At 34.6% G+C, this 27087-nt stretch overlaps 2 protein-coding genes across 2 annotated transcripts; one reads left to right on the top strand and one right to left on the bottom strand.

The window, feature by feature from the left end:
* The first annotated feature begins 649 nt into the window (after nt 1–649).
* LOC110999053 (H(+)/Cl(-) exchange transporter 7) lies at nt 650–10929 on the top strand. The gene is made up of 15 exons (XM_022267941.2): nt 650–868; nt 966–1070; nt 1210–1408; nt 1681–1790; nt 2039–2182; nt 2726–2903; nt 3913–4062; nt 4393–4534; nt 5879–6017; nt 6097–6360; nt 6642–6818; nt 8331–8540; nt 8907–9077; nt 9307–9468; nt 9982–10929. Exons 1-15 carry the CDS (start codon nt 749–751, stop codon nt 10081–10083), a joined length of 2373 nt encoding a protein of 790 aa, XP_022123633.2. The 5' UTR covers nt 650–748; the 3' UTR covers nt 10084–10929.
* A 5494-nt stretch (nt 10930–16423) lies between these two features.
* On the bottom strand, nt 16424–26688 carry LOC110999055 (abnormal spindle-like microcephaly-associated protein homolog). The gene is made up of 8 exons (XM_022267943.2): nt 26522–26688; nt 26227–26424; nt 25716–25910; nt 20011–25461; nt 19338–19527; nt 18815–18996; nt 18200–18319; nt 16424–17734 (listed from the first exon to the last, which is right to left on the bottom strand). The coding sequence occupies exons 1-8, from the start codon at nt 26531–26533 to the stop codon at nt 17402–17404; spliced, it is 6681 nt and encodes a 2226-aa protein (XP_022123635.2). The 5' UTR covers nt 26534–26688; the 3' UTR covers nt 16424–17401.
* Between the last annotated feature and the right edge of the window lie 399 nt (nt 26689–27087).

Raw genomic sequence — 27087 nt, 5'->3', positions numbered from 1 at the left:
TGAAATCTTATAATGAAGATTAAGACAACGTTTTTAATCTGCGCCTCCGTATTAGGCGCTTTTCTCCAGCTCCTTCTTCTGTATACAAGATAACAATCTGTAAAGATTATTTTTGGAAATGTATGCCATAAATTTATTTGGGTGAGTAATTATTTGTTAATTAACGAGTATCGATTGTCATTCAGCAACAATAATTAATCAAGTTGAGGTGTACAAAAATTGACAATGGCTTCTATTTTAATTTATAACAGTCTTGAGTTTGGGATCTGTTAACGATCTTACTCTACAGTTATCCGTCAATCGTCATCACAGAATGGAATCATCAAGTGACAATCTAAGTAAATGTCCGCTGTCAAGTTTGGAGTCGAAATCAAAATTTCTGTTCTATTGGTTTGATAATTGATTCATAATTCATTGTTTATAAGATTTGCGAATAACTAATCTAAATACATAATACAATAAATTGTGTTTTATAATGGGTAGAATACATTTTTAAATGTTAATAAATATTTTAACTGTGGTGTGTTAATTAAATCAGTGCGTATACCACATATCTACTTTAAAGTTTAATCAGAAAATAATAATTGTTTTATTTAGGTCGTTTTCATATTTTTTTATTCCATATCTTTTACATAATGTTTTATAAGTAACTAGTGTATATTTTATTTTAAACACGTGTATTCATATGTTGAAAAATGTAATTTATTATTTATAAAAGGCATAATTGCATAAATTTATTGATACTATAATGGATAATTCGAGTACGGAGATTACGAGTGAGTGTACATCTGATACTGTCCAATTAATCAGTAATGATGAGGCTAGTACTTCAAATTATGCACAGTTGAACCAGACAACAGATATCCAGGCAAGTAATAATGAATGTTTTAATGATTTAAATACTTCTGGTTCTATGACCTTATATTAAACATATATATTATTATATTATTCCTGTTATGCAACAGGATACTGAGGAAGATGACTTACAAGGCAGTCATGGAGTTAGACGCAGACAGCCTATACAAAAAATTGAACCTGGGTCAATGAATATTTTATCAGCAAAATATGAGGTTTGTGCCTAGCTTTGTATTGTAACTTTAATACTAACAACACTATAACATATACAGTATACAGGATTAATTAAAAAATAAAATGTTACTAATTAATAATTTTTAAATATTTAAGAAAATTACTAACCTATTGTTTCAGAGTTTAGATTATGATACCTGTGAAAATCATTTACTTCTTGATGAAGAGAGAAAACGAGGATATCCATTTGTTGTATGGAAGGATATAGCAAGATGGTTTATAGTGTTACAAATAGGAGTAATAACAGCCCTTATTGCATTCATAATTGACATATGCATTGAAGAATTCTCAAATATTAAATATGAACAACTTAAGAAGTGTATCCTTTTGAATCTGAAATATTTTTTATATATAAAATAGTACTTATATGTATGAAGTTTCGTGTGTATTATGTTAATTCTGTATTTTTCTGTTTTAATTTTACTTAGACATTTTATAGATAAAAAGATTTTAAAGTTCTAATATGTATAATCATACATTATGAATCCTTAATTCATAAAATTAATTAATAATCATTACTGACTTATTGTATCTTACATTATCATTTTTTAAATGATAAATAACTATATAATTTTCCTTAGTAGCACACAGCTGTAGATAAATATGTACTCCTAGATGAACTATATATTCCATATTTGCTGTGGGTTTTGTCCAATATCTCTATTGTATTCTTTGGATCTATGCTTGTTGCTTATATTGAGGTAAGTACTTTTATTTAGTTCTTTTATAAATATGATCCCTTTTGATACAAATATAGCCAAGATAGGTGGTCTACAAAAAACTTAGTTTGTATAAGTAAGAAGCTCTTTGAATTACAAGATACCGTTTCAGACATCCTGGGTTTTCCTATGTCAGTGATAACTTTGCCACTATATCTGATTACTGTAAAAGTCTCCAGCTCACAAGCAATCCCTTGCATTTTTAGAATCTAAATCATTTCATATTTCAGCCTGTGGCAGGAGGCAGTGGTATACCTCAAGTGAAGTGTTATCTCAATGGAGTTAAAATACCAAGGGTTGTTAGAATCAAAACCCTATTTGTTAAAGCTGTTGGGGTTATATGTGCTGTTGTGGGCGGACTAGCTGGAGGGAAGGTGAACTTAATTGTATTACAATTTTAGAATTAAGTGAAAGTAAAAGTGAAATCCTGATGAATGCCTAGTCTTAATCCTCGCCACCTAAAAAGTGCCGAAATGGGGAAGCAGGAGTCCATGCGTTCAAAAGAAGGGATGGTAACCCATCCCTGCAAGTACTGGACCCGATCTTCCCTAGCTATTCATTATTTATTCATATTTAGGCCAATCTGTGAAAGATACTTGCTGTATCAAGTATGCAAGTATGTAAGCAATACACTTCACCAAGTAAAATAAAAAATTTAAGCTGAATTATTCAATAAAGATAGTACCAACATTTATCCTTTTCAATTAGATATCTTACTCACAAATTTTTGAATTTCCTAAAGTTTTATTGATATTCCAATCTACGTTTAGCGAGTTCATGTCAACCACATCGACACAACGAACGACTTACATAATAATGTATACACGTATGACATACTACGACAAACTGCTAGTTATAGCTACTGACTTAAAGATATGAGGGTAAGTATAATTGTTTTTTTTTTTTTAAAAAAACAGGAAGGTCCAATGATACACTGTGGTGCAGTCGTGGCAGCAGGTATCTCCCAAGGCAAGAGTACAACATTCAATAAGGACTTCAAGATATTTCAGTATTTTCGTGAAGATCACGAGAAACGAGATTTTGTGTCCGGAGGTGCTGCGGCTGGAGTCTCCGCTGCATTTGGTGCACCTATTGGTAATATATACCTGACCCGGCAAACTTTGTTCTGTCATACTATATATATGTCACCGTAAGATTGTAAACATCGTTATATTACAATCTATCCAGTAAGATTGTAAACTATCGATAGATTGTGAACCGTATCATTATGATTGCAATTTAACGCATCATTTTTCGCTATATTGTAATCTACCGAAGTAAAACCGTTAAATTACAATCTGTCCCGCGTCAAATTATCAACTGTCTGCAAGTTCTTCCTGATTGGTCGGTCTCATTTCATTTAGAAATGAAATAGACGTGTCACTTAAATAAAATAAATTTATTATTTAATAGGAAATTAGAAATCCTGACATATGTTAGAAACAAATTGTAACGAAATATTTATTCTACATACACAAATTCTGATTAATAATTTCAAAAAAATCAACAATTATTATGTCTTTAAGCACAAATTATAAAAATAGAAATAACAAACAAATATGACGTGTGGCCGGGGGTGACGGGGGCACATACCGTTCAACCAATCAGAGCGCGAGTTGCATTCCGTCCTACGCCGGTTCACAATTTGACCGCTTCCCATCGATAGATTACAATCAAGCGAAAAATAATACGTTAAATTGCAATCATAATGATACGGTTCACAATCTATCGATAGTTTACAATCTTACTGGATAGATTGTAATATAACGATGTTTACAATCTTACGGTGACATGAGATTTTATATATGTTTTATAAAATTTGTCGTATAATGGTAAAAATTAATTCTTTTAATATTATTATTAGCCAATAATTCTATATTTACAAAGGTAAAATGTCAAAGTGTCACCGACAGCTTACTAAAACATTTTTTTTTGGTTTTTTTTAGTTAGCCAATCTGAAGCCGTCCCTAGTTCTCAAAATGTGTTGAATAGACTAAAGAATCACAAGTATAATTTTTTTTAATGGGATATAATTTAGAAACAACATTTTTTTGTATACACAAATACAAAAAAAAATATGATTCGCTTATCAATGTTTTCGCAGGTGGCGTACTATTTTCTCTCGAAGAAGGCACCAGTTTTTGGAACCAGGCCTTGACATGGCGGACATTTTTTGGCACAGTAGTGTCTACATTTACTCTCAATTTTGCGCTATCTGCCTATCATGGTCATCCAGGAGACTTGAGTTATCCAGGTATTTATTTTTTTTATAAATTCAGTTCATATTAATTATTAATTATATACAGACCGTATAGGATGTATACAAGCATGTGTTTATTTTTCAAGGCGCTGAAGTTGTAACAGTAGTTTTTGCAGTGCATGCGATAAAATATATTTTTATTCATACATTTATTAATATGGTCATTTTTTTCACCTTAGGTAACATTATTGTCGTTTTAATTAGGTACCTTATTTTTTTCTTTCAATTATAGCTCTGTCATAATGTGTAATTAAAGTATTCAAATTGTGAATACTTTAATTACACAATTAATATAACATTAATTACGTAATAATATTTTTTTAGGTCTCCTGAATCTCGGCAAAATGGAGCCATTTCCATTTCAAATCTATGAATTGCCAGTTTTTATAATATTTGGTGTTATCGGAGGTTTGTTGGGTGCCCTCTGGAATTATATTAACTATAAATTGGCTGTTTTTAGAATGAGGTAATTATATTTCTTTCCCGTTTCCTTGGCAATAATTTTCCCGTTATAGTTGTGCAAATTTATGTGGTAGAGGACAAATTTATTTATATCTTTATATAATATAATTAGGTCCGCTGGTAGTATATTTTTTAGAATCTATTGTTACGAGCTAGGGGATCGGATAGAAACTGCCGTCGATTTATTCAAGGGTTTATTTTAATAAAATCTACGAGGAATTCGTTTACACTAATATCTGGAAGTTACGCACAGAAAAGCACTAATAACACTCACAATGAAACACTGTCACTAATCACTTAAATCACTCAGTACTTTATCACTGGTATCACTTAATCGCACTTTTTCTTTTCGCTGTTTATCGCTTGGAATCGCATTCAAAACTGAACTGAGTGGTCGCGTTTTGGCTCGCTTATATATCCCTGGGAAGAATCTCGAACGATGTTTCCGATGTTTACGAGAACTTTCTAGGCGGGAGCGCTACTGAGTAGCGATCGCCTAATTCTAGAACGCGCGTACTTGCTATCTCTTTCGCACACTGCTACGTGCTTGTCGTACGACGTTCTAGAGTTCTCGGTCTAGCTTCGAGAAGGTTCTTGTCTTTTCTCTCTTTCGCGTATCAAACAGTGCTTGTCACACCTAGAAAATTCGTTCTAGAATATTCCTTCATCGAAGGGCTATAACCAGGCCTGAAAACGCCTGAAAACGGGTCTACTGAAAAGTGTACCATTCGTCTATGCGTGCTCTGAAACCGACTGAAAAAATGTTTCAGCCTCCTGAAAACCAAGGCAACATTATGTAAATTTCGATTTTCTAATATGTGATTGACCCTCTCCTGAAACGGTCATAAATCATATTTCAGCCTGCTGAAAAGTTCTCTAAGTAGTGGAAAAATCTAAAAACATTGCAGTTGACCCGTCTTCGTAACACTATTTTTTTTTAGAACAGAACACACACGAATTCATAGATCCAGAGATAACTCGTCTAACACAAACTTTACCTGTAGTATAGAATTTGTATTTAGTTAATTTACTAACGTACGAACAAGCTAAGAAATTCTAAGTTGTTTTAAAAAATCTACTTAATCATTACTTAAAATACACGGCAGATTGTTCTAGAATAATTGTCGAAATTACTTTTTAAACGATAACCCAGTTTGAGTTTCTTGTTTCAATATAATCCCTGTAATCAAAGTCTAATTAAATATTCACAAAAAATCTAAAGACCTTAATGGTGGCCCAGATTCTTCAGACAAATGTCGGGCCGAATTTAAAGGTCTAGGCGGGGAAACAAAGGAGTAGAAGAACCCAAATTATTTTCTATATGTGGTAATAAGAAATAACTTTGAAGGTATGTAGGTGAGCCATGGTTACGCGTCGTCGAAGCTTGTCTGGTGGCAGCTGTCAGTGCCACCTGCGGCTTCCTCATGATGTTCCTCCTAAACGACTGTCGGCCTTTGGGAGAGGATCCCACTAAGGTGCCTCTGCAGGTCAGGAATTGTTGGAACTGTAGGTAATCCGACACAAAATCGGGACTTTGTGATTATTATGTATGTTTGTTTGTTTCAGCTATTCTGCGCAGACGGCGAATACAATGCAATGGCTGCGATATGGTTCCAAACCCCGGAGGCATCCGTTCGGTCGTTCCTTCACGATCCTATGGGTTCCTACAAACCAGGATCCCTAGCGATATTCGTGGTCTCGTACTTTCTACTTTCCACCTGGACCTTTGGATTAGCAGTTCCCAGTGGTCTTTTCATACCGAATTTACTGACTGGTGCCGCTTGGGGCAGGTTGATGGCTATTTGGATTCAATATGCGATACCGTCTATGGTGGGTATTTTTTAAACACAGACACGCAAATACACTTACATGATCACCATCTTGGACAATGTAATTATAACATTAGGTGTGTGAGTTTTTATGTGATCTTAAAAAACTCAATTAACTTTAGATTACCCCTTACTTTTATAAGCAGATTTAAACTTATCAAGGTCACGTCTCCACAACCATTTAAATAGTTTACATTTGCAAAATTAACTTCTATATTATATACTTTTTTTTCACTTGTCACAAAAACGTATATTGTTTTTCCTTTTTTATTCTATTATTAGAGTATAAACCCAGCAAAATACGCTTTAATCGGTGCAGCCGCTCAACTAGGCGGTGTTGTACGAATGACAATTTCTCTGACAGTCATTATTATTGAGACAACGGGACAGATATCGAACGCTCTGCCTATCATCGTCACCCTGGTGGTCGCCAAGTGGATCGGAGACTTCTTTAATGAGGTAATATAAGAGTTTTTTATATAACTTCTGGTTATGCACTTCTAGCACTCATCATTTTTTATTTATTGTTTTCTTTTCTTACTAGGGTTGCCTGGAAGAGATCGCTTGTTAGCGATAAGACCGCCCGTTGCATCCCTTGTAATTTATATGTATTGTGTTATTTGTGTTTCTTTCTAGCAACGAAGTGTGAATAAATAAATAAATAAAATAAATAAATAATAATAATTACTTACATCCGTCTATAGTACGGACGCGGAGCACGAAGAATTTCGTACAATGACCTTTGGGCCTACTGCCAGTGGTTAAAAACATTTTTTTTATAAGTACGAATATTAAAAACGGTAGGTTTGATTTTTATTTAGACTAAACGGCTTGATGGATTTTTAAAAAGGAAAAGTTATGATTGCGACTAAGATTTGGTAAAAAAAACAGAAATACTCTTAAAAAAAACATTTAATGTTAGTCAGAGGCATCTATTTCTGATGAACTATCAGATGTTTCGCCAAATACGTTACTACTTATATACTAGTAGTATATATTATAGTATATATACTACTTATAACAAAACAAACCAAAGTACATGTGCACCACCGCATGTCTTTATGGTTATGACTAAAAGGTTTACAATCTCTGAATACGGCGGTCACTGCATCTGTGTGAGCGCAACGGCAATATGTTTATGCGCGAGCGACAAAGACATAAGATGAGGGGTCATTCTACGAAATTCTTCGTGCTCCGCGTCCGTACTATAATAAATCGATGCACGTAAAAGCATGACTCATTGGCCCGTTACGCTCATTGTACGCTTACGCCGCATCTATCTCTTTCACTCGAAGTCAAGTGTGCAATCATTTCATCGTGATTACGTTTTGTTATAACGTTATCTTGTTAAACTATCGTCCGTAAACCGACTTTACAGGCAAGACATTATTCTTTTTTGTCCTATCAATATTATAGAATGAAATTTGCATACCTAGTTTTAATAAGAACTTAAGAACTATAATATTTATATTATAAATGGAGCATCTTCATATCATTTAGTTTCTGGGAAATTTGTGAACAAACATAAATACTCAATAATATAAGGTAGAACTATACTATAGGTACAAATAATATATAAGGTAGGAAATTAATCACTGCATTAATTTGTTTCACTATAATTGACATGTTACAATTGACTGATTTTACATAAACTATCACTTCAAAGTTAGACAGTATGCTGATGTTCAGATCTTTAGAATATGTTTCATTAAAATAATAATAAAAATATAGAATTTAAATTATATTTATAAACCTATCGCTTATTATATGTCATAAAAATATCTCTTCAACCTACGAATTCAATTTATCTGCCATGTAACCAACGTTATTTGTACACAATTTACTATTCTATAGCGCTTGTCACAATAGATTTCGCCCTTATTAAACGTCATCGAGTGCATGTTAATAAAGTGGTAAACATGGCAACTAACGCTATTTTATTATTAACTAATTTATTTATAATTTTTTTAGGGTATCTACGACATCTTGATTCAGTTAGCAGGTGTCCCACTTCTCCCCTGGGAACCCCCTCCACTAGCGCACAACATTTATGCGTCCGAAGTAATGTCACATCCGGTTTTCACCCTTCGGACGGTGGAGAATGTCGGACATATTGTGGAAATGCTTAAAGTTGTTACGTACAGTGGCTTTCCGGTTGTCGATCCGCCGTTGGCTGATGAGGTTTGTAAAGAATGCTTTAAGTTTGCTTTATTTCAATACATACACGAAAATAAAAAATAATCATTATTTATTGTTGCTTAAAATGTATTTAATATCTCAAATCCAAATGAGATTAGGGTATGTAAGTTTAAGTAAGAAAGTTGAAAAAAAATAATAACCAGGAATCGGGCTCAGACCCTCTGAAGAAAAGGTATTGCGGTTTATTTCGTAGAATTTGAAGTTATTTTTCTTTCTAATAGTAAGGAGCTATTCTGTTCTAAATCGTTATTTTTTTATCTATATTAAAGAATGATATCGTTCCATATCGAATTTTTGTCATAAATTCAAGTCACCTAAGATTTGTCTTAATAAATATTATATTTTTAGAATGAAGTGACAACATACAAGCGATTGCGTGGTATGATTCTTCGTTCTCAGTTAATAGTTATTATACAGAACAAAATATATAATGAAAATGCGAACACTACGTGGTCGAACCTCGAAGTCGACATGAATATGTTCAGGAAAGAGTATCCAAGATTTGCATCTATAGAAGAGGTAAATATATACTTCCAACTTAAATAACAATATTTTGACATAAAAACACAGATCTTTATATCTTAAAATTTTTCTATAAGTTCATAGCCTTATCTGTCACTTTGACGTACTCCAATTTCTCAACTGTATTATTCAAATATCAAACGGAACTAAAAGTTTCCAATCAAATCAATAGTGGTTTTCGAATAAATTGATTATTAATAATCCCTAATATAGATTTTTCTTGCAGCTAGATATATCTGATTGGGAATTGGCATGTACAATAGATCTTCGTCCGTTCATGAATCCGTCTCCATACACTTTACCGCATCGCGCCTCCTTGCCTCGCCTGTTTAGACTTTTTAGGGCGTTAGGCCTTAGACATTTGCCAATTGTCAACGACGTCAACGAGGTATGTTAATGAAGTACGATTTTTTAGGCAGTACTGACTACTGTCATGACTGAAATATACACAAAGGGTAAGATTCAGAGCGCATGGACTCTCGTATGTCCAATATCTCTTTGTTATGTAAGTATTTCCGAACCATTTCGACTTAGGATCCTTCAAGAAAAGAGTGTACCGATTCTTAAAAGGCCGGCAGCGCGCTTGCGAGCCTTCCGGCAGTGCGAGTGTCCATAGGCGGCGGTGTCACTTATTAAGCCTCGTGCCTCCTGTAACATTTAAAAAAATCGCCAGATAAAAAAATCAAAGACCGTCCCCTTTTAATAAACAATTCCCCTAATTTTGTTCATATATCAGTCTATTTCACCTGCTAATGAAGTACCATTTAATTAAAAGTATTTATGTTCCTGGTTATTTAACTTTTGTTCTAATTCTGGGACAGAACTAAACTTAAAAGTTTATGTAATAACTACATAGGTCAAGCAAGTACAGATAAATATAAAACTAACTCATTTATAACAGGTAGTAGGAATGGTCACCCGTAAAGATATAGCAAGGTACAGAGTGTGGAGACATAGAGGGCACATGGGAATGGAGGAATTATTATTGTCAAGTGAAATATAACATTCATGCTCCAACATATTTTAAAACAGACAATAATATATCTAATATTATATTTAGGATTAAAATTTAACTCATCAAAATATTTTCCAATTTAGTTTTAATTGTTATTGATTCTGATATTACTAAAGACATAGTTACTTCATATTACCTAAGCATTAATTGTAATTTAAACTTGTATTTTTATTTATTTGAATTGCTCAAGATTGAAATTCTCAAAGCAAAATAGTTTAATGTCTTTATGTTAAAGTTTAACAAGAGTTATATATATTTCTGTAATAAGTAACTTGCAAAATGAAATTGTTTTGTTTAAAGTGTTTGCTTAACACCGCAAGAAGTAAATTTCAAGATAAGTCAAATTATGTTTATTTTGAGTATTATTTTACATATAAAATATCACTTGCACTTTTCATTATTAATTACAAATCATATTCACTAGATGCCTCATCCAACTGTGATACAAAATGTATTTATGTATGAATGGCTCAGATATAACAATAGAAGTAAATTATTTTTTTACTAATTAAAAATGACTTAGAAACCAAAGACACTAATTATTCTAACATGTCATGTAAGCAGTAGAAATGCTACAACTTTTGTGATAGAATCATTTATTATATAATTTTTTATTTTATCTTTATTAATATTAAGCAAAATATAGCAATATTGCTTAAATCAGACATTGTAAATAAATAAATAATCATATTAGTATAAAATAAATGTATTTAAAAATCGAATTATTAAAAGGGATATTATAATGTATTGACTACTTATTCACTCTAGACAGTCTATCCTGGCCAACATCCTTAGTTGTTCACAAAGAGCTCCCAACCAATACCAGCCCATAAATTTATGAACAGTATAACAGGAAGTATTACTAATATAAGAAGAATATAATTTACGAATTCATCCATGGCGTTAATTTACTTAGAAAATCAATGCTGCAATCTGTATCTTAGTCCATAATGGGTTTCTCTTGCTTCCAAATTTCTACTTAATTTTATAGAAATTTTGAGAGTTAAGAAAGGAATGGATAATTATTACAAAATGGCAAAAAATATAGTTGTATTTTTGTTTATAATTAACACTGCAGAAGCGTTTTATTATTAATATTGTTTTCAATAGCCATTACACGTTTTGTCAATGTCATTTATTAATTGACATTACAGTCATGACTGTCAAAATTATAGGCCTCTACAAAGTCTACTCGGTCCTAAGTATACTACAGAGCTATAAACATATAGTACGAGATCCGGTTGCAGGATTTTTTCGCTCATCGGTTATTAGAAGTACGGCCCTTGGATCAACGGCACCCGTGATTTTTTAAAATCTATGTAAATTGCCGTCATATAGACAATATTTTATTTAAATAACAAGTGAACGAAATGCTTTACCAGAAATCAATTCAAAATAATTTCATTAAAAATACTGGCGGCCAAATTTTATAGGCATCTTGGTAGATATACATTTTCTAATTATAAATGTACATAAAAAAATAGTTTTAGCAAATAACTGATGAGCGAAGTAATCCTGCAGTCGGACCATCCGGACCATCAGAATCCTGTCTGACTTTAGTAATGCACACCTTTTTTTTCGAAGATTTGAAGTTTTAGTTCAAAGTTTTGAGTATAACAAACTCACTTTAACTTAATTAATTTAGGTAAACAAGTACAAATATGAAAGTCGCTTTTTAATTGCCAAGTTTTGACTGATACAAATTGTTTGTAACAAGAGCAGCCATAAATATTTGCACTCAAGCAAATCAATCCCAAGGATTAGCATCATTTAAATAATGGACAAATTTATGAAAAACATTATTGAATAATTAAGGTTTAACGAGAGTGAGAGAGAACTATAAGGAGTGGTTTTTCTTTTGGAACTTGGTTGGTCGTACGTTTAGATTAGTTCTCTTTCGGGTATAAAGCCGGGTTTCCACCGCAAAAGGGTAATGAGTGGGAAATGGTTAGACGGGACGGACGCCTTTTAAATGAAATAGGTTTACATTTCCACCAACAAAGAGATTTGTCTGTTGATTTCCACTGCAAAAGGAAAATGAGAGAGAGGAATCAGCGGAGCGAGCTGAACGAAAAATGAGAAATGGAAAATGAACAATCAGTTTACACAGAGAGCGAGTTCAGTTGGAGTTTTGAACGTGCCTTGTGTTTTGTTGCGAATTTGCGATGTTGTGAAGTGAAGACAGTGATTATGTATACAGAAAGAAAAAGTACATATGTATTAATTTAAGCATAGAAAAAAACGTGCAAGACGGAGATTTTGGTTATGCCAGCACATTCGAGAAAGAACATTGAAAGGGGAATATAGGCTATTCTACGATTTGGACTTTGAAATATTAATAACTATTACAGGGTTAGTACTTAGTAGAGAACAATTTCGGGTGATGGAAACCGCGAGCGAGTCCGTTTCAAACTAGTCGGCGAGACCTTGACACAGCGGACTCGTTTCCATCACTTTTTACTCGTTCGATCCGCCCCGCTCAGCACTTTCTGTGTGGAAACGCTACTATGTAATTTGTCACTGCGAGTTGAACGGACTCCGTAATTACTCCGCTCCGCTCCCTAGAACTGAGCGAGTTCCTTTCAACTCTTTCTGCTCGCTCAGTCCTTTCCGCCCGACTATTTGTTGGTGGGAATACAAGTATGCAGTTTACGCTTGCGAGTTAGACCGAGTCCTTAATGGGTCCGTTCCGCTCGCGGTGGAAACCCGGCTTTCCGCCTGACACCCGGCTTTCCGCCTGACACCCGGCTTAAAGCCGGGTTTCCACCGCGAAAGGGTAATGAGTGGGAAATGGTTAGGCGGGACGGACGCCTTTTATATGAAATAGGTTTACATTTCCACCAACAAAGAGATTTGTCTGTTGATTTCCACTGCAAAAGGAAAATGAGAGAGAGGAATCAGCGGAGCGAGCTGAACGAAAAATGAGAAATGGAAAATGAACAATCAGTTTACACAGAGAGCGAGTTCAGTTGGAGTTTTGAACGTGCGGTAGTGTTTTGTTGCGAATTTGCGATGTTGTCGAGTGACACGGGATCAAGTGAAGACAGTGATTATGTATACAGAAAGAAAAAGTACATATTATCTTAAGCATAGAAAAAAACGTGCAAGACGCGAGATTTTGGTTATGCCAGCACATTCGAGAAAGAACATTGAAAGGGGAATATAGGCTATTCTACGATTTGGACTTTGAAATATTAATAACTATTACAGGGTTAGTACTTAGTAGAGAACAATTTCGGGTGATGGAAACCGCGAGCGAGTCCGTTTCAAACTAGTCGGCGAGACCTTGCCACAGCGGACTCGTGTCGGTCTGCTCGCTCAGTCCTTTCCGCCCGACTATTTGTTGGTGGGAATACAAGTATGCAGTTTACGCTTGCGAGTTAGACCGAGTCCTTAATGGGTCCGTTCCGCTCGCGGTGGAAACCCGGCTTAAAGCCGGGTTTCCACCGCGAGCGGAAGCGGAAGCGTAAACTGCATACTTGTATTCCCACCAACAAATAGTCGGGCGGAAAGGACTGAGCGAGCAGAAAGAGTTGAAAGGAACTCGCTCAGTTCTAGGGAGCGGAGCGGAGTAATTACGGAGTCCGTTCAACTCGCAGTGACAAATTACATAGTAGCGTTTCCACACAGAAAGTGCTGAGCGGGGCGGATCGAACGAGTAAAAAGTGATTGAAACGAGTCCGCTGTGTCAAGGTCTCGCCGACTAGTTTGAAACGGACTCGCTCGCGGTTTCCATCACCCGAAATTGTTCTCTACTAAGTACTAACCCTGTAATAGTTATTAAAATTTTCATCGTCTAAATCGTAGAATAGCCTATATATTCCCCTTTCAATGTTCTTTCTCGAATGTGCTGGCATAACCAAAATCTCCGTCTTGCACGTTTTTTTCTATGCTTAAGATAATACATATGTACTTTTTCTTTCTGTATACATAATCACTGTCTTCACTTGATACCGTGTCACTCGACAACATCGCAAATTCGCAACAAAACACAAGGCACGTTCAAAACTCCAACTGAACTCGCTCTCTGTGTAAACTGATTGTTCATTTTCCATTTCTCATTTTTCGTTCAGCTCGCTCCGCTGATTCCTCTCTCTCATTTTCCTTTTGCAGTGGAAATCAACAGACAAATCTCTTTGTTGGTGGAAATGTAAACCTATTTCATTTAAAAGGCGTCCGTCCCGCCTAACCATTTCCCACTCATTACCCTTTCGCGGTGGAAACCCGGCTTAAAGCCGGGTTTCCACCGCGAGCGGAACGGACCCATTAAGGACTCGATCTAACTCGCAAGCGTAAACTGCATACTTGTATTCCCACCAACAAATAGTCGGGCGGAAAGGACTGAGCGAGCAGAAAGAGTTGAAAGGAACTCGCTCAGTTCTAGGGAGCGGAGCGGAGTAATTACGGAGTCCGTTCAACTCGCAGTGACAAATTACATAGTAGCGTTTCCACACAGAAAGTGCTGAGCGGGGCGGATCGAACGAGTAAAAAGTGATTGAAACGAATCCGCTGTGGCAAGGTCTCGCCGACTAGTTTGAAACGGACTCGCTCGCGGTTTCCTTCCATCACCCGAAATTGTTCTCTACTAAGTACTAACCCTGTAATAGTTATTAAATTTTTCATCGTCTAAATCGTAGAATAGCCTATATTCCCCTTTCAATGTTCTTTCTCGAATGTGCTGGCATAACCGAAATCTCCGTCTTGCACGTTTTTTTCTATGCTTAAGATAATATGTACTTTTTCTTTCTGTATACAAAATAATCACTGTCTTCACTTGATCCCGTCTCACTCGACAACATCGCAAATTCGCAACAAAACACTACCGCACGTTCAAAACTCAAACTGAACTCGCCCTCTGTGTAAACTGATTGTTCATTTTCCATTTCTCATTTTTCGTTCAGCTCGCTCCGCTGATTCCTCTCTCTCATTTTCCTTTTGCAGTGGAAATCAACAGACAAATCTCTTTGTTGGTGGAAATGTAAACCTATTTCATTTAAAAGGCGTCCGTCCCGCCTAACCATTTCCCACTCATTACCCTTTCGCGGTGGAAACCTGGCTTAAAGCCGGGTTTCCACCGCGAGCGGAACGGACCCATTAAGGACTCGGTCTAACTCGCAAGCGTAAACTGCATACTTGTATTCCCACCAACAAATAGTCGGGCGGAAAGGACTGAGCGAGCAGAAAGAGTTGAAAGGAACTCGCTCAGTTCTAGGGAGCGGAGCGGAGTAATTACGGAGTCCGTTCAACTCGCAGTGACAAATTACATAGTAGCGTTTCCACACAGAAAGTGCTGAGCGGGGCGGATCGAACGAGTAAAAAGTGATTGAAACGAGTCCGCTGTGTCAAGGTCTCGCCGACTAGTTTGAAACGGACTCGCTCGCGGTTTCCATCACCCGAAATTGTTCTCTACTAAGTACTAACCCTGTAATAGTTATTAAAATTTTCATCGTCTAAATCGTAGAATAGCCTATATATTCCCCTTTCAATGTTCTTTCTCGAATGTGCTGGCATAACCAAAATCTCCGTCTTGCACGTTTTTTTCTATGCTTAAGATAATACATATGTACTTTTTCTTTCTGTATACATAATCACTGTCTTCACTTGATACCGTGTCACTCGACAACATCGCAAATTCGCAACAAAACACAAGGCACGTTCAAAACTCCAACTGAACTCGCTCTCTGTGTAAACTGATTGTTCATTTTCCATTTCTCATTTTTCGTTCAGCTCGCTCCGCTGATTCCTCTCTCTCATTTTCCTTTTGCAGTGGAAATCAACAGACAAATCTCTTTGTTGGTGGAAATGTAAACCTATTTCATTTAAAAGGCGTCCGTCCCGCCTAACCATTTCCCACTCATTACCCTTTCGCGGTGGAAACCCGGCTTAATACTGATGAAAGTCACCATTTGTTTGTTGTCAAAATCATGTATTTATTTTTTGTGCATACAACTAGGCTTCAAGAATATATTGACAAGAGTGTCATAATTTTTAATTCCTTAAACTTAGTCCGTACCGCCTCCTTTGTGGAAACACACCAATTCCTCCGAAAAGCCCGCTTCAGCAGCTCAAATATGGATTAAACACTTTTCAGCAGCACCCTACGACAGAATATCGTAGGACCACGCTGTGAAAATAGCTAAGACAGTGCATGTACAGATAGACAAAATCAAGAAAAGCAAAAAAATTTTTTTCTCTATTTATACAATACAACAGATAAAAAAGCTATAGGTATAGTAAAACTCCGTTTTTATTTGGAAGATATATAACTATCATTCGTTAATTTTGTATCGTACCTATAAAATAAAGTAAGTTAAATAAAACTATTGTATTTTTCAATAATATAATATTTAACATTGTACTACAAAATTAATAATATTTCGCTACAAATACTTATATCCCATGACCAAATTGTGTAACAATTTAAATAAGACAGATTTTTTCACATATGTCATTATTTGACTTATATTTACTATTAAAAAAATCAATAGCACTGAATGTAGATTTTAGTCTATAGCAAATAGTCGAAACCAATGATAAAGTCAAGTGAACAATTCTATTAAAAACGTCTTACTAAAAATAATAATGTAAATGCAACACTCCACGTTAAAGCCATCTTCAAATTATTAATGACTCGATTCTTGTACAAATAAAACACCCTACCTTTTTCAGCTTTGCCTTATCCTTCCAAATTGTGTGATCTAATGTCAAAAACTACTGAACGTGACTCCAATTTTGACGTGATTTAAATAAAAAAAGCATCATAATATCTTACTTATAGAAACGTATTAAATTTAGCATACATCCTAGGAAGACTAAGGGCCTGTTTCACAATGTATGGATAAAGTGCCAAATAGCTATGCAACACATAAATTATTCGAAAGATAAAAGTTCCAAATAAGATACTTCGAATTTCATGACGTATAGCGCTATCTGACAGTCGTGAAACGCAAAAATACTGTTTATCCTACAAATAAGTAACAAATAGCTTATTTGGAACTTATCCGGACATTGTGAAACAGGCCCTAAATCATACACATATATCTAATACCAATGACAAAGATAAAACTGTTACTTCCTATTTATCAGCAACGTGACACAAAATAAATTCTAAGTTTTTGCAAGATTAGAAGTTTGGTTCCTTTTAAATATTTAAGACAAATTTGAACGCTATTATTGGCAGAATTTGCGGTTACCACCATAATATTTTATTTCAGATTAATTATTATTATTGCTAAAACTACAAGAATCAAACCATTAACATATCAGTCCTTTATTAAATAATTAATTAAATTAAAACACAAATATATTATAAGTTATATGTCATAAATATGCATTCAATTGCCTGTTCCGGGTCCAAGAAAAATCTTGGTTTGTCATTCCTTTCGATTCCATAGTCAGGGTTAAGATTTGGCAAAAGTGTTGCTTGTGTCTGTTGTTTTTTACGAGAAACATTTTTTAGGCTCATATTAAAGTTCGGTTTTTCGTTTGAACAAAAAGATCTGTTTGGCGTTTGTGTCACCGGTTTTGGTTTTGTTGATTTTGTTGAATTTGCCGCCATTTTCTTCATTCGGCTCGTGCTGTTTTTGATTGCGATGAGTGTTTTATGATTTTCTGGCATTTGAAGGAACTTTGTCAAATCCTGTGAAATATATATAATTAATGAGATATAACTTTATAAATAAGCTAGCTTATCTTGCATACCTAAATAAACCTGAATAACTAAGTTTTTACAGCTCATACGAATCTATTGTAACAGACTTTCTCAGATCAATGAAATTAGCTATAGACATGAAGATATCTAATTATTTAAGAAAATATTATATGTTATTCGCGAATACCAAAGACGGTGTTTCCCATTACCTTAGCCTTTCAAAAATTGTTATGAAATGTAACATACATAATTTTTAATACAAATTATTTTATAAATAAATTCACTTAAGAAACTTAATGCTAGGTTTCAAGAAGAAATCACTAAGAAATAGTTACGTACACAGTAAGTAAATTTTCAAATCAATGAATAACTGAAATTCAAATTAGCAATGACATTGCACTTCTGTGGGGCGTGGGAAACACTGCCATAGACAATTTTTAATAATTAACTTACCTTCTTTGTATACTCGTATTTCGAATAGAGCCAAATGTAAGTTGCAAAACGGCAAATCAAATTAGGCTCGATATTGCTGAACCGCAGCATATACTTCATCACCGCTGAAATTCTATCTCGCTATAACAGAAATTAATACGTATTTAACTAATAAATAAATACAGTCTTAAATACGATACTGGAAGAGACAAAAGTGCGGATAAGAAGCGATTTATTACTGTGAGTAGTTTTGGGACGAAGGAGATTGGTGCTTCTATCGGCGTTAGAAGGCATCAAGCAGGATTGACGAAAGTTTGAAATTGTGTACTGTATTTGATTTGTAATCAGAGTTCAACGAAATACCTCTAAGATTCCCTACTTTTTATTAGTTTCAAATGTAAAGTAATATTGTTTCTTGGATCACAGTTCTTATTAAAAAAGAACAGAAAAATGTTTGGTGCTGTATTTTTTTATTCCTTATACCATTTGTATATTTCCACGAAAAATCTCAAAAGACAGGGGGGAGTTACGTTACTTACTTACGTGTTACTTAAACGGCCCCAATACATATTAATTACTATTTCACCCAGTGTAAAGTACGACAATGATTTCTTAAATTTCTTGAAAATAAGTTACCTGATAGGACTTCGGTCCTGTGACGTGGTACCTCGCCAGGTTGACAAGAAAGGTAGCTCCTGACATCAGTATTTCGACGCTGGAAATGGATCGGTTGGTACCAGCCATGAAGTAAAACACACTTTGTATGAGCAAGGTGGCTTTCATGGCGAACGATTCGGGCCATAACACTATGGTAAGTTCTGAAAAAAAAAAGATGTCTTTGGTTTTATCAGAGTTGGTTTGGTTGGAAAAGTTTGTCTCTTACTGAAAAGAACTCGACGATTAAGAAATCACATCTCTAAGCATCTAACTTATCTAATAAGAATACAATTCTCGTTAAATGTATTTTACATATCATAAAATCATAAAAACAATAAAAAATCTATAAAATAAAAAAAATTAGGGGTTTTGTCCGATTCACAAACCTAACCTAAAATTTCACGGGAATTGGTCGAGCCATTTCGGATAAGTATAATAACAAACACCGTAACACGAGAATTTTATATAATACAGGCAGACGATATATTTAAGAAGAAATTACCTAAAGTCCTAAATGCTTCTAACACAGCTGTAATGTTGAGAAGGTCTGTCCTGAAAATATCAAAGGCCTCTTCGATTCTCTCAGCGAGGGACCTTTGCGTAGAATGCAGTTTTCCTTCGCCCAACCTTTGGCGAATATCCGCCAAACATTTATCGCTGGTACAGCGAACTTTGTGCCCTTTGTATAAAGCCTATAACAGTGTTTGATTAATTAAAACACATTTTTCAATGATTTATGCATAACCTCATCAGGAAAGGTAAAATAATTAAACAGGTAACTTTTATTTAACTTTTCGTTTTAAATGTTATAGAGGCGGATCTTTTTTATTTATAGTTTTTTAACTACGCGTATTTTTAACAGTCGCGTTACAATGGGGAGGGGAAAAATGGCGTACGTTATACCTGAAAGCTTCCAAACGAAGGCAACTTAAATTTTCCTAAATAGGTATTATTCCTAATTTGTCGAAGATAGATAACTTTAACAAATATTTCATATATCACACAAAGAAAAATACTTAGGGACTGTTTCACAATGTCCGGATAAGTTCCCAATAATTACGTTAAATTGTCACGATTTCAAAATATATATTTTATGCTTTCAACTAACATCCCATTTTGGTCTAAAAAATATTGTAAAACTGTGATAAGCATTATAATATAGTTAATTATCTTACTTGGATTTTAGATGCGGCCCAATGCTGTCTCTGTTCTTCCCTTTCTTTCTTCAAACACTCCTTCTTGTTCTCGTAGTGTTTTCTCACCAAGTACCCTCTTATTTGTGCCTGTATTTTAGTTATCAACTCTCGCTTGAATAAAAAGTCCCTACGAATCGGCCTCATTATAATCATTCCTCTCCATAATCTTTGAATCAAAACTACCCTTTGTAAATTTCTTTGATATTTTTTTATAGCAAGATATCTTCGCCAATTTTTCTGTATACAAATCGCCGCTTTTTCTTGTTTATTTTGTTGAATTAATTTCCTAGTACTTCTTAGACGATATATACATTGTATTGTAATGACGGCAGCTTTGAATTTTTGATACTTTCTTCTCTCAATAAACCCACGTACGCACGCTTGTAATATGATAGCTTTTGTTTTGAGCTCCAGGAATCGTTCCCTTTGCTTTCGCATAGCAAGAATACTTCTGAATCTTTCCTGTATTATGATGGCAGATTTCTTTTGTATTAGATATTGACTTCTTGCTTTTCTCATAGCCAATAAGCTTCTATACATTCTCTGAACACATCCAACCGATGATTTTAATCTCAGATAGTACTGCCTGGTTGATTTGGTTTCTTTATAAGAGCGATAGAACCTTTGAATGTAAATTGTTGCATCACGGATTTGAATATATTGCTCCCTTTGCTTCTTTGTAATAATATATCTTCGATATGTCGTTTGAATGGTTACGCAGGCCTTTTTCATTTCTTGATACTCCACTTTTACTCTATTACAAGTTATGCAGTTCCTGTACCAATTTTGAATTATTTTAGCGGCATTTTTCTTTTCCAAATACGCTGTTTGTGCTTGTTTACCTAATCTGTAGGCTTGGTAATGTCTCTGAAGGGTAACAGCTGCATTTTTTAATCTGTGGTAGTTTAATCTTTCAATGTGCATTTTCTTCTTAGCTCTGTACTGTCTCTGTAAGGTTATGGACGCTTGAATGAGACTTATGTACTCGTTTCTTATTTGCTGAGTTTTTCTACAACTTCTGTACCACTTTTGAATGTTCAATGCAGCATTTCGATGTGTTAAATACGTCTTACGGGTTTCTTTACCTAACCGATAGGCTCGGAAGTATCTTTGTATCACTAAAGCGGAGCGTTTCATGTAATCGAATTTAGATTTCTCAATACACATCGCTTTGTGAGCCTTATAACGCCGTTGCATTGTAATTACAGCTTGTTTTATGACTAAGTATTCCTCTCTAGATTTTTTACTCAACTTGCAACTTCTATACCAGTCTTGGATTCTTAGAGCTGCAATTCGTTGTTTAAGGTATGTGGCGCGCGTTTGTTTGCCCAGTTTATATGATCTATAGAAGTTTTGAATTAAAATACAAGCTTTCCTTTGAGAAATATATTGCGTTCTCTGCACTTGCATTTTCCTTTGAGCCCTGAAACGGCTTTGTATGTTCATAACAGCTTGTTTCATTCTCATATAACGCTGTCTAGCTTTCCAAGCCTTATAAGTGGCCTGGATTTTTATAGCTGCTTCCTTGTATTTTAAAAATACACATCGCACCTCTTCTCCTAACTTATACGCCCTGTAAAATCTTTGTATAGGAATACAGGCGTTTCGTTGTAAAACATATTTAGATCGTTCTTTGCGCATATCTTTTTGGGCTTTATAACGGCGTTGGAAAATTATAGCCGCTTGCTTCAGACGCGTATATTTTTGTCTTGCCTTCCAAGCTCTGTAACATGTTTGAATTTTTATAATAGAAACTCTCTGTTGAAGATATTTCGTTCGCGCTTCTCTTCCTAATTTACGTGCTAAATACAATCTTTGAATGGTAATGCAGGCATTTCTAAGGGTCACATATTGGCATCTTTCCGATATCATTTTCTTTTGCGCCCTAAAACGCCTTTGTACTGTAATAACAGATTTTTTCATCGAAATGTACTCTTGCATGGCGAATTGTCTTTTTCTGCAGCTTCTGTACCAATCTTGTATTTTGAGTGACGCGTTCCTTTCCTTCAAATACTTGGACCGCGTTGCATTGCCTAATCTGTATGCCCTATAGAACCGTTGAATGGTAATGCAAGCATTTCTCTGTAAAACATAATTAGATCTTTCTAGATGCATTTTCTTTTGAGCTCTGTATCTGCACTGAACAGTATGAACGGCTTGCTTCAAACGTATAAATTCTCGCCTAGTCCTCCAGGCCTTGTACTTTGCTTGGATTTTTATTGCAGCATCGCGCTGTTTTATATATGCTTTCCGTGCTTCTTTGCCTAAGCGATTCGCTCGGAACTGTCTTTGAATGATAAGACAGGAACGTTTTAAAATATCAAATCGAGATTTTTCAGCTTGCATGTGTTTTTTAGCTTTATAACGCTGTTGAATTATAATAACTGCATTCCTCAAATTATTATATTCCGTTCTATATTTTCTCATTAAGAGTTGAGCGCGGTACCGCCTTTGCAATGTTAGCGTTGCCTTTTTAAGTGTTGTGTATTCGCGATGTAATTTTCGGGTTAGTAAGATGTTTCTATACCGTTTTTGTATAAAAACTGTTTGAGCTCTCAGCTCCAGATATTGTTTTCTTGCTAAATATCTTCGTAGCAATGTCTGTATTTTGACCGTACAATTAATTAAATTTTGATATTTCTTCATGCAAATCCAACGTCTGATTTGCGACTGGATAAGAATCGCCGATTTCTGTCTACGCTCCTCTCTTCTCTGACACAATAACGCTTTTGCTTCTCGAATAAGTTTCATGCTTTGATACCAGGTCTCGATTTTTAACACGCTGCGTTTTATTTGCACCAAATATGTTCGACAAAGCCACATTCGACAGTATTTCTGTAAAATTATCGTGGCGCGAGTGACTTCGTACAGTCTTTGTTCATATCTACGCTTATTCTGTATTTGGCGCCACCAAGACTGAATAATACTTGCTGCATTGTAGTTCTTCTTCATCTCTTCTTCCTCGATTCTTCTTTTTTCCTTAATAACTTCGTATTTCTTCCGCCACCATATCTGTATAACATTGGCAGCTCTTTCAAACAATGGAGCGCGGAACACGTGAATCAATTGCCACAGAAGTGACAGGGTCTTCTCTCGGTGACCATCAGCAACATCGGTAGCTGTTATTTCACCTTCAATGCTGAAGTTCTCCGCTCTCAGAGCTTTCAAAGCCACTTCAACGTTATGTATTTTCTGGAAGCGAGATATAGCTGGGGTCCGTAATTGTTTAATTAAATTCTCTTTTAATAAAATAATTTCCGAGACTTTAGTTAGCCTTACGCCATCTCTCAGATCTACGGCAATATTATTGACGCCATATTTGTATTCATCTAGGTAAGTCTGTTTATGAGATACAACGTAACCCGTAGGGCGTAAGTGTTTATTTATATCGCCGATTGCAGCTATCAATTCCCTTGTGAAGCTAATCAATACCTCTCTACTTTCTTTGCACAGTGCATTACGTCGGAATAAGCAAGGATCGTGCGATATCAACTTCTTTTCCTTGGCCTTATCCAAGAAGTACACGAGGAGGAAAAACTTCTTCAACAGGGACTTTTTAACAGCGTCCACATATGCAGGATGTTGCTTGTTTGGTGCTGATTTTGATTTTTTATTTTTAAGGAGTGGATTCCTAAACATCCTATGAACGACGAATGTCGTTAATCCTACAATATCACTGTTGGATTTCAATGGCAATATGCAGTTATATATAACTTCTAAGCCTATACGCAACCAGAGTGGGTTATATGACAAGATGATTTCCATAATGGTCTTCTGCAGGCCAACGTTAAGGTGTATGTTTCTATCTTCCCTTATTGTAATCAGTTCACGATCGATTTGAAGATTCAACTTTTTTATAACTGCCATTATCTCTGGCGAATTAAGTAATGTTCTCGCAGACTTTCTAAGACCGTCTAAGCGGTATGTGTTGTGATAGGAATTGCACACTTTTTCTTTAGTAGGAGCTGTCGGAACATCATTTTTGTTTTCAACCCACACCTTGGCAATATCAATTTTCTGTTCGATGTTAGTTTCTAAATCTGGTGGTGTTAGAATATAGTTAAGCCAATCTTTAAAGTCTTTCTCGAACTTCCTAATCAAAGCTTCATCACAGAAGGCTGTTAATGAAGAAAAGGGATTTGTTACAAGGGATTGTGAGTAAGCATTTGGGACATAGCTAAGTGATAAATTCTGCACAGTGCTCTTATTTGAATTAAAAGTGTGATTTATTTTAGAAATCGATTCCCTGATGTGGAGACTTGGTTTTGACTTAACTATAGCTTTCTTTGACCATACTGATGACTTATTCATCGACTTTTCAGGCTTGTTATAGGTTCGATTGATGGCAAATGTTTCCAAATGAGAATTGTTTCTTTCAAATGTTTCAGAGAACTGTATACTTTCCTCGGGAATAGACTGTAAAGGTGGTGAAATAGATCTGGGAGGAGACCTCATCTCCGACCTGAAATCACTCTGCCATATGTTTCTTTCATTGAACAATCTGTTCTCCTGATCTCGAAACAAGGCCTGTCTACACATCCGTGGTTCCATGGCTGTCAAAAAGCGTGTGTCAATTTGATTAATGTTTTGCTCAAGCGGCGATTCCTTTGTAAATGTGTCTGTATTAAATTTATTGTCATCCAAATCATGAGCTTCGCTATGAAATTTTAAGCAAGATTTCCTTTCAGTTGAAAATCGTTGAGGAAAGAATGATGTGTCACTGATGCGCGAGTAGTCAGTAGTTATAGAGAAATTTGGACTGTTCACATCTTGAGGTGATGAAGTTTTAGGAACTTTTTTTTCAATAAAATTAGGTGTTGCAAATTCTGGATTAAACTTAGGTTGGGTATACAACCATCTGTTTTCGCCTGCGTTTGATGTTGCTATACATACAATGGAGTGCGCTTCATTCTCTTTATTGGATTCCGTAGGATCCAAGCTGTCGTCATAGTCACTGACAGAATTGATACTACACACTATTTTTGGACCTTTGTTCAACTTCTCTACTTTGGATGGAAGACTCTTTAATGGTGTAAATGTTATATTATCAAACAAATCAGAGATGGAATTGTCAATGTTCTGTTTATTAGAAGCTTTCAAAATATTGCCTCCTTGGTTGGTTGGTTTATCATATGTAGTATACAACTCTGCTGCTTGTTTATATTTGTTTGGAAAAATTTCTGAAGTATTAAAAGACTCTGTATAGTCATTTTCAAATGGATTTTGAATAGGAGGCGACTCTCTGAACTCTGCATCATTTTTTGTGACCAGCACTTTATATTTAGTTTGAGTAATGTTGACAGTTTTAATATATTCAGTAGTTTCTTTTTTAATAAGTTGCACTTTTTTCTTGTTAATGTTACCTGGAGACCTCTTTAAAATTTTCTTTTTTATCTTGCCAGGTGATGGTTTAGATTTAGTTTTGGTAGGCTGCAATTAAATTAATAAGCTTATTGATACATATTTATATATATTTCCCATTTCAAAATTATATGTTACAAAAAAAAGTCCAGTCTAGTATTTTACAAATAACATAAATTATCTATTAAACTGATAAGATAGACCAGTAAAAGTAAAAAGTTAAAAAAATACCATAATTTGAAGACATTACAATGTATAAATAAACTTATAATTATGGATAATAAATAAATTTCATATTTACAGTTTTGTTTTAAAGAACTTACCAATATAGATTTAAGGACTACAACAATATCAAATCGTCCCCTCTTTTCATTAGTAAACCTTAAGGTTTCTCTACACGAAATTACTTCTAATGGTGTCCAGACAAGAGTAAGACAGTAGCATGATTCTGAGTCTAATAATACACGACCCTCTGGCATATCAACATGTAAACCAGGCACAGATTTATTTAATGTTATCTGTAAACAATATATATGTTTCAAAGTAATAAGAATAATTTTTTTCTAAATAATGAAATTGGACATTTCTCATGGGATTCAGTCAACTGAAGAACAACTCCTTGAGACCATGCCAACAAGATAATTATTGACAAATACATAAGAATTATTAACAAATTGTCATGAAAAGTGAATAAGGAACATTAATAATTCTCTGGGGCTGAAGACTTATTACTTAATATTCGAAATGTTCGCTAATCTTTTAAAGAATCTTGTTTTCATTGTTCCATTAAAGTTCAAACACATCACAAACTTGATATTATTTATAAGTACATACCACTTGATGTTCTTTTAAAGGATTAAACAATTCTAAATGTCGTTCGCATGACGTCCCGACCACCACATTCTCGAAAATAAGTTTTGGTGGTCTGGTAAACGGAGCCAAAGTGAGTCGCGGGCATTCTTCCTTAGGCGATGCTTGAGGTTCAACTACAGGGTTTCGCGATTTTCTTATACGTTCGGGAGTATTTTCAATCTACAATCAACAAATGGTAGAAATAAAACTTACTACCTGTATCCAAAAATAACAACAATTTACAGTTCAATTAAGTATTATCACTAGGTTTACACACCTGAAAAAACATTTTATATTAAGGAATTCAACATTTATAAACACTCCCATTCACTAAATACTACTATGTAATAAGATTATATCTAATTTAAAACAGTCTGACCAAGTTAAAATTTTAAAATTGAGTGTCCAGTACTCTTAACCAGTTACTAATAACGAAATTCGTAATTTCAAATTGTAACCGAAATACAAATTAGAAACTATAGAACGACGACTGTCTAGGCGAACACAGAATAAAATTAAGTAAAGATAAAAAAGCGCCAGATGGCAGCGAACATATTTTGACAGATAAGAAATAAAATATTTATATAAATGTTGTCCGACTTAACCGTAATTTTTTTTTACCTTTTAATTTTTTTTATTCTTTTAAGTTTTATGTGACTAAATATAAACTAATTTAATAATAGGTATAAATTAGACAACATTTGTGGAGTTTTTAAATATTCAATATAGAAGGAAAAGAATGAACCTATTATACTAACAATAATTATTTGTGTGAATATGTGTGTTTGGTGATTTCACATTTTAAAACGTGGAACTTTGTAGAATTTTTGATTAATATTATTA

This window comes from Pieris rapae, chromosome 17 (assembly GCF_905147795.1).
Source record: "Pieris rapae chromosome 17, ilPieRapa1.1, whole genome shotgun sequence".
Taxonomy (NCBI): Eukaryota; Metazoa; Arthropoda; class Insecta; order Lepidoptera; family Pieridae; genus Pieris; species Pieris rapae.
This window is presented reverse-complemented; position numbering and strand designations above follow the sequence as displayed.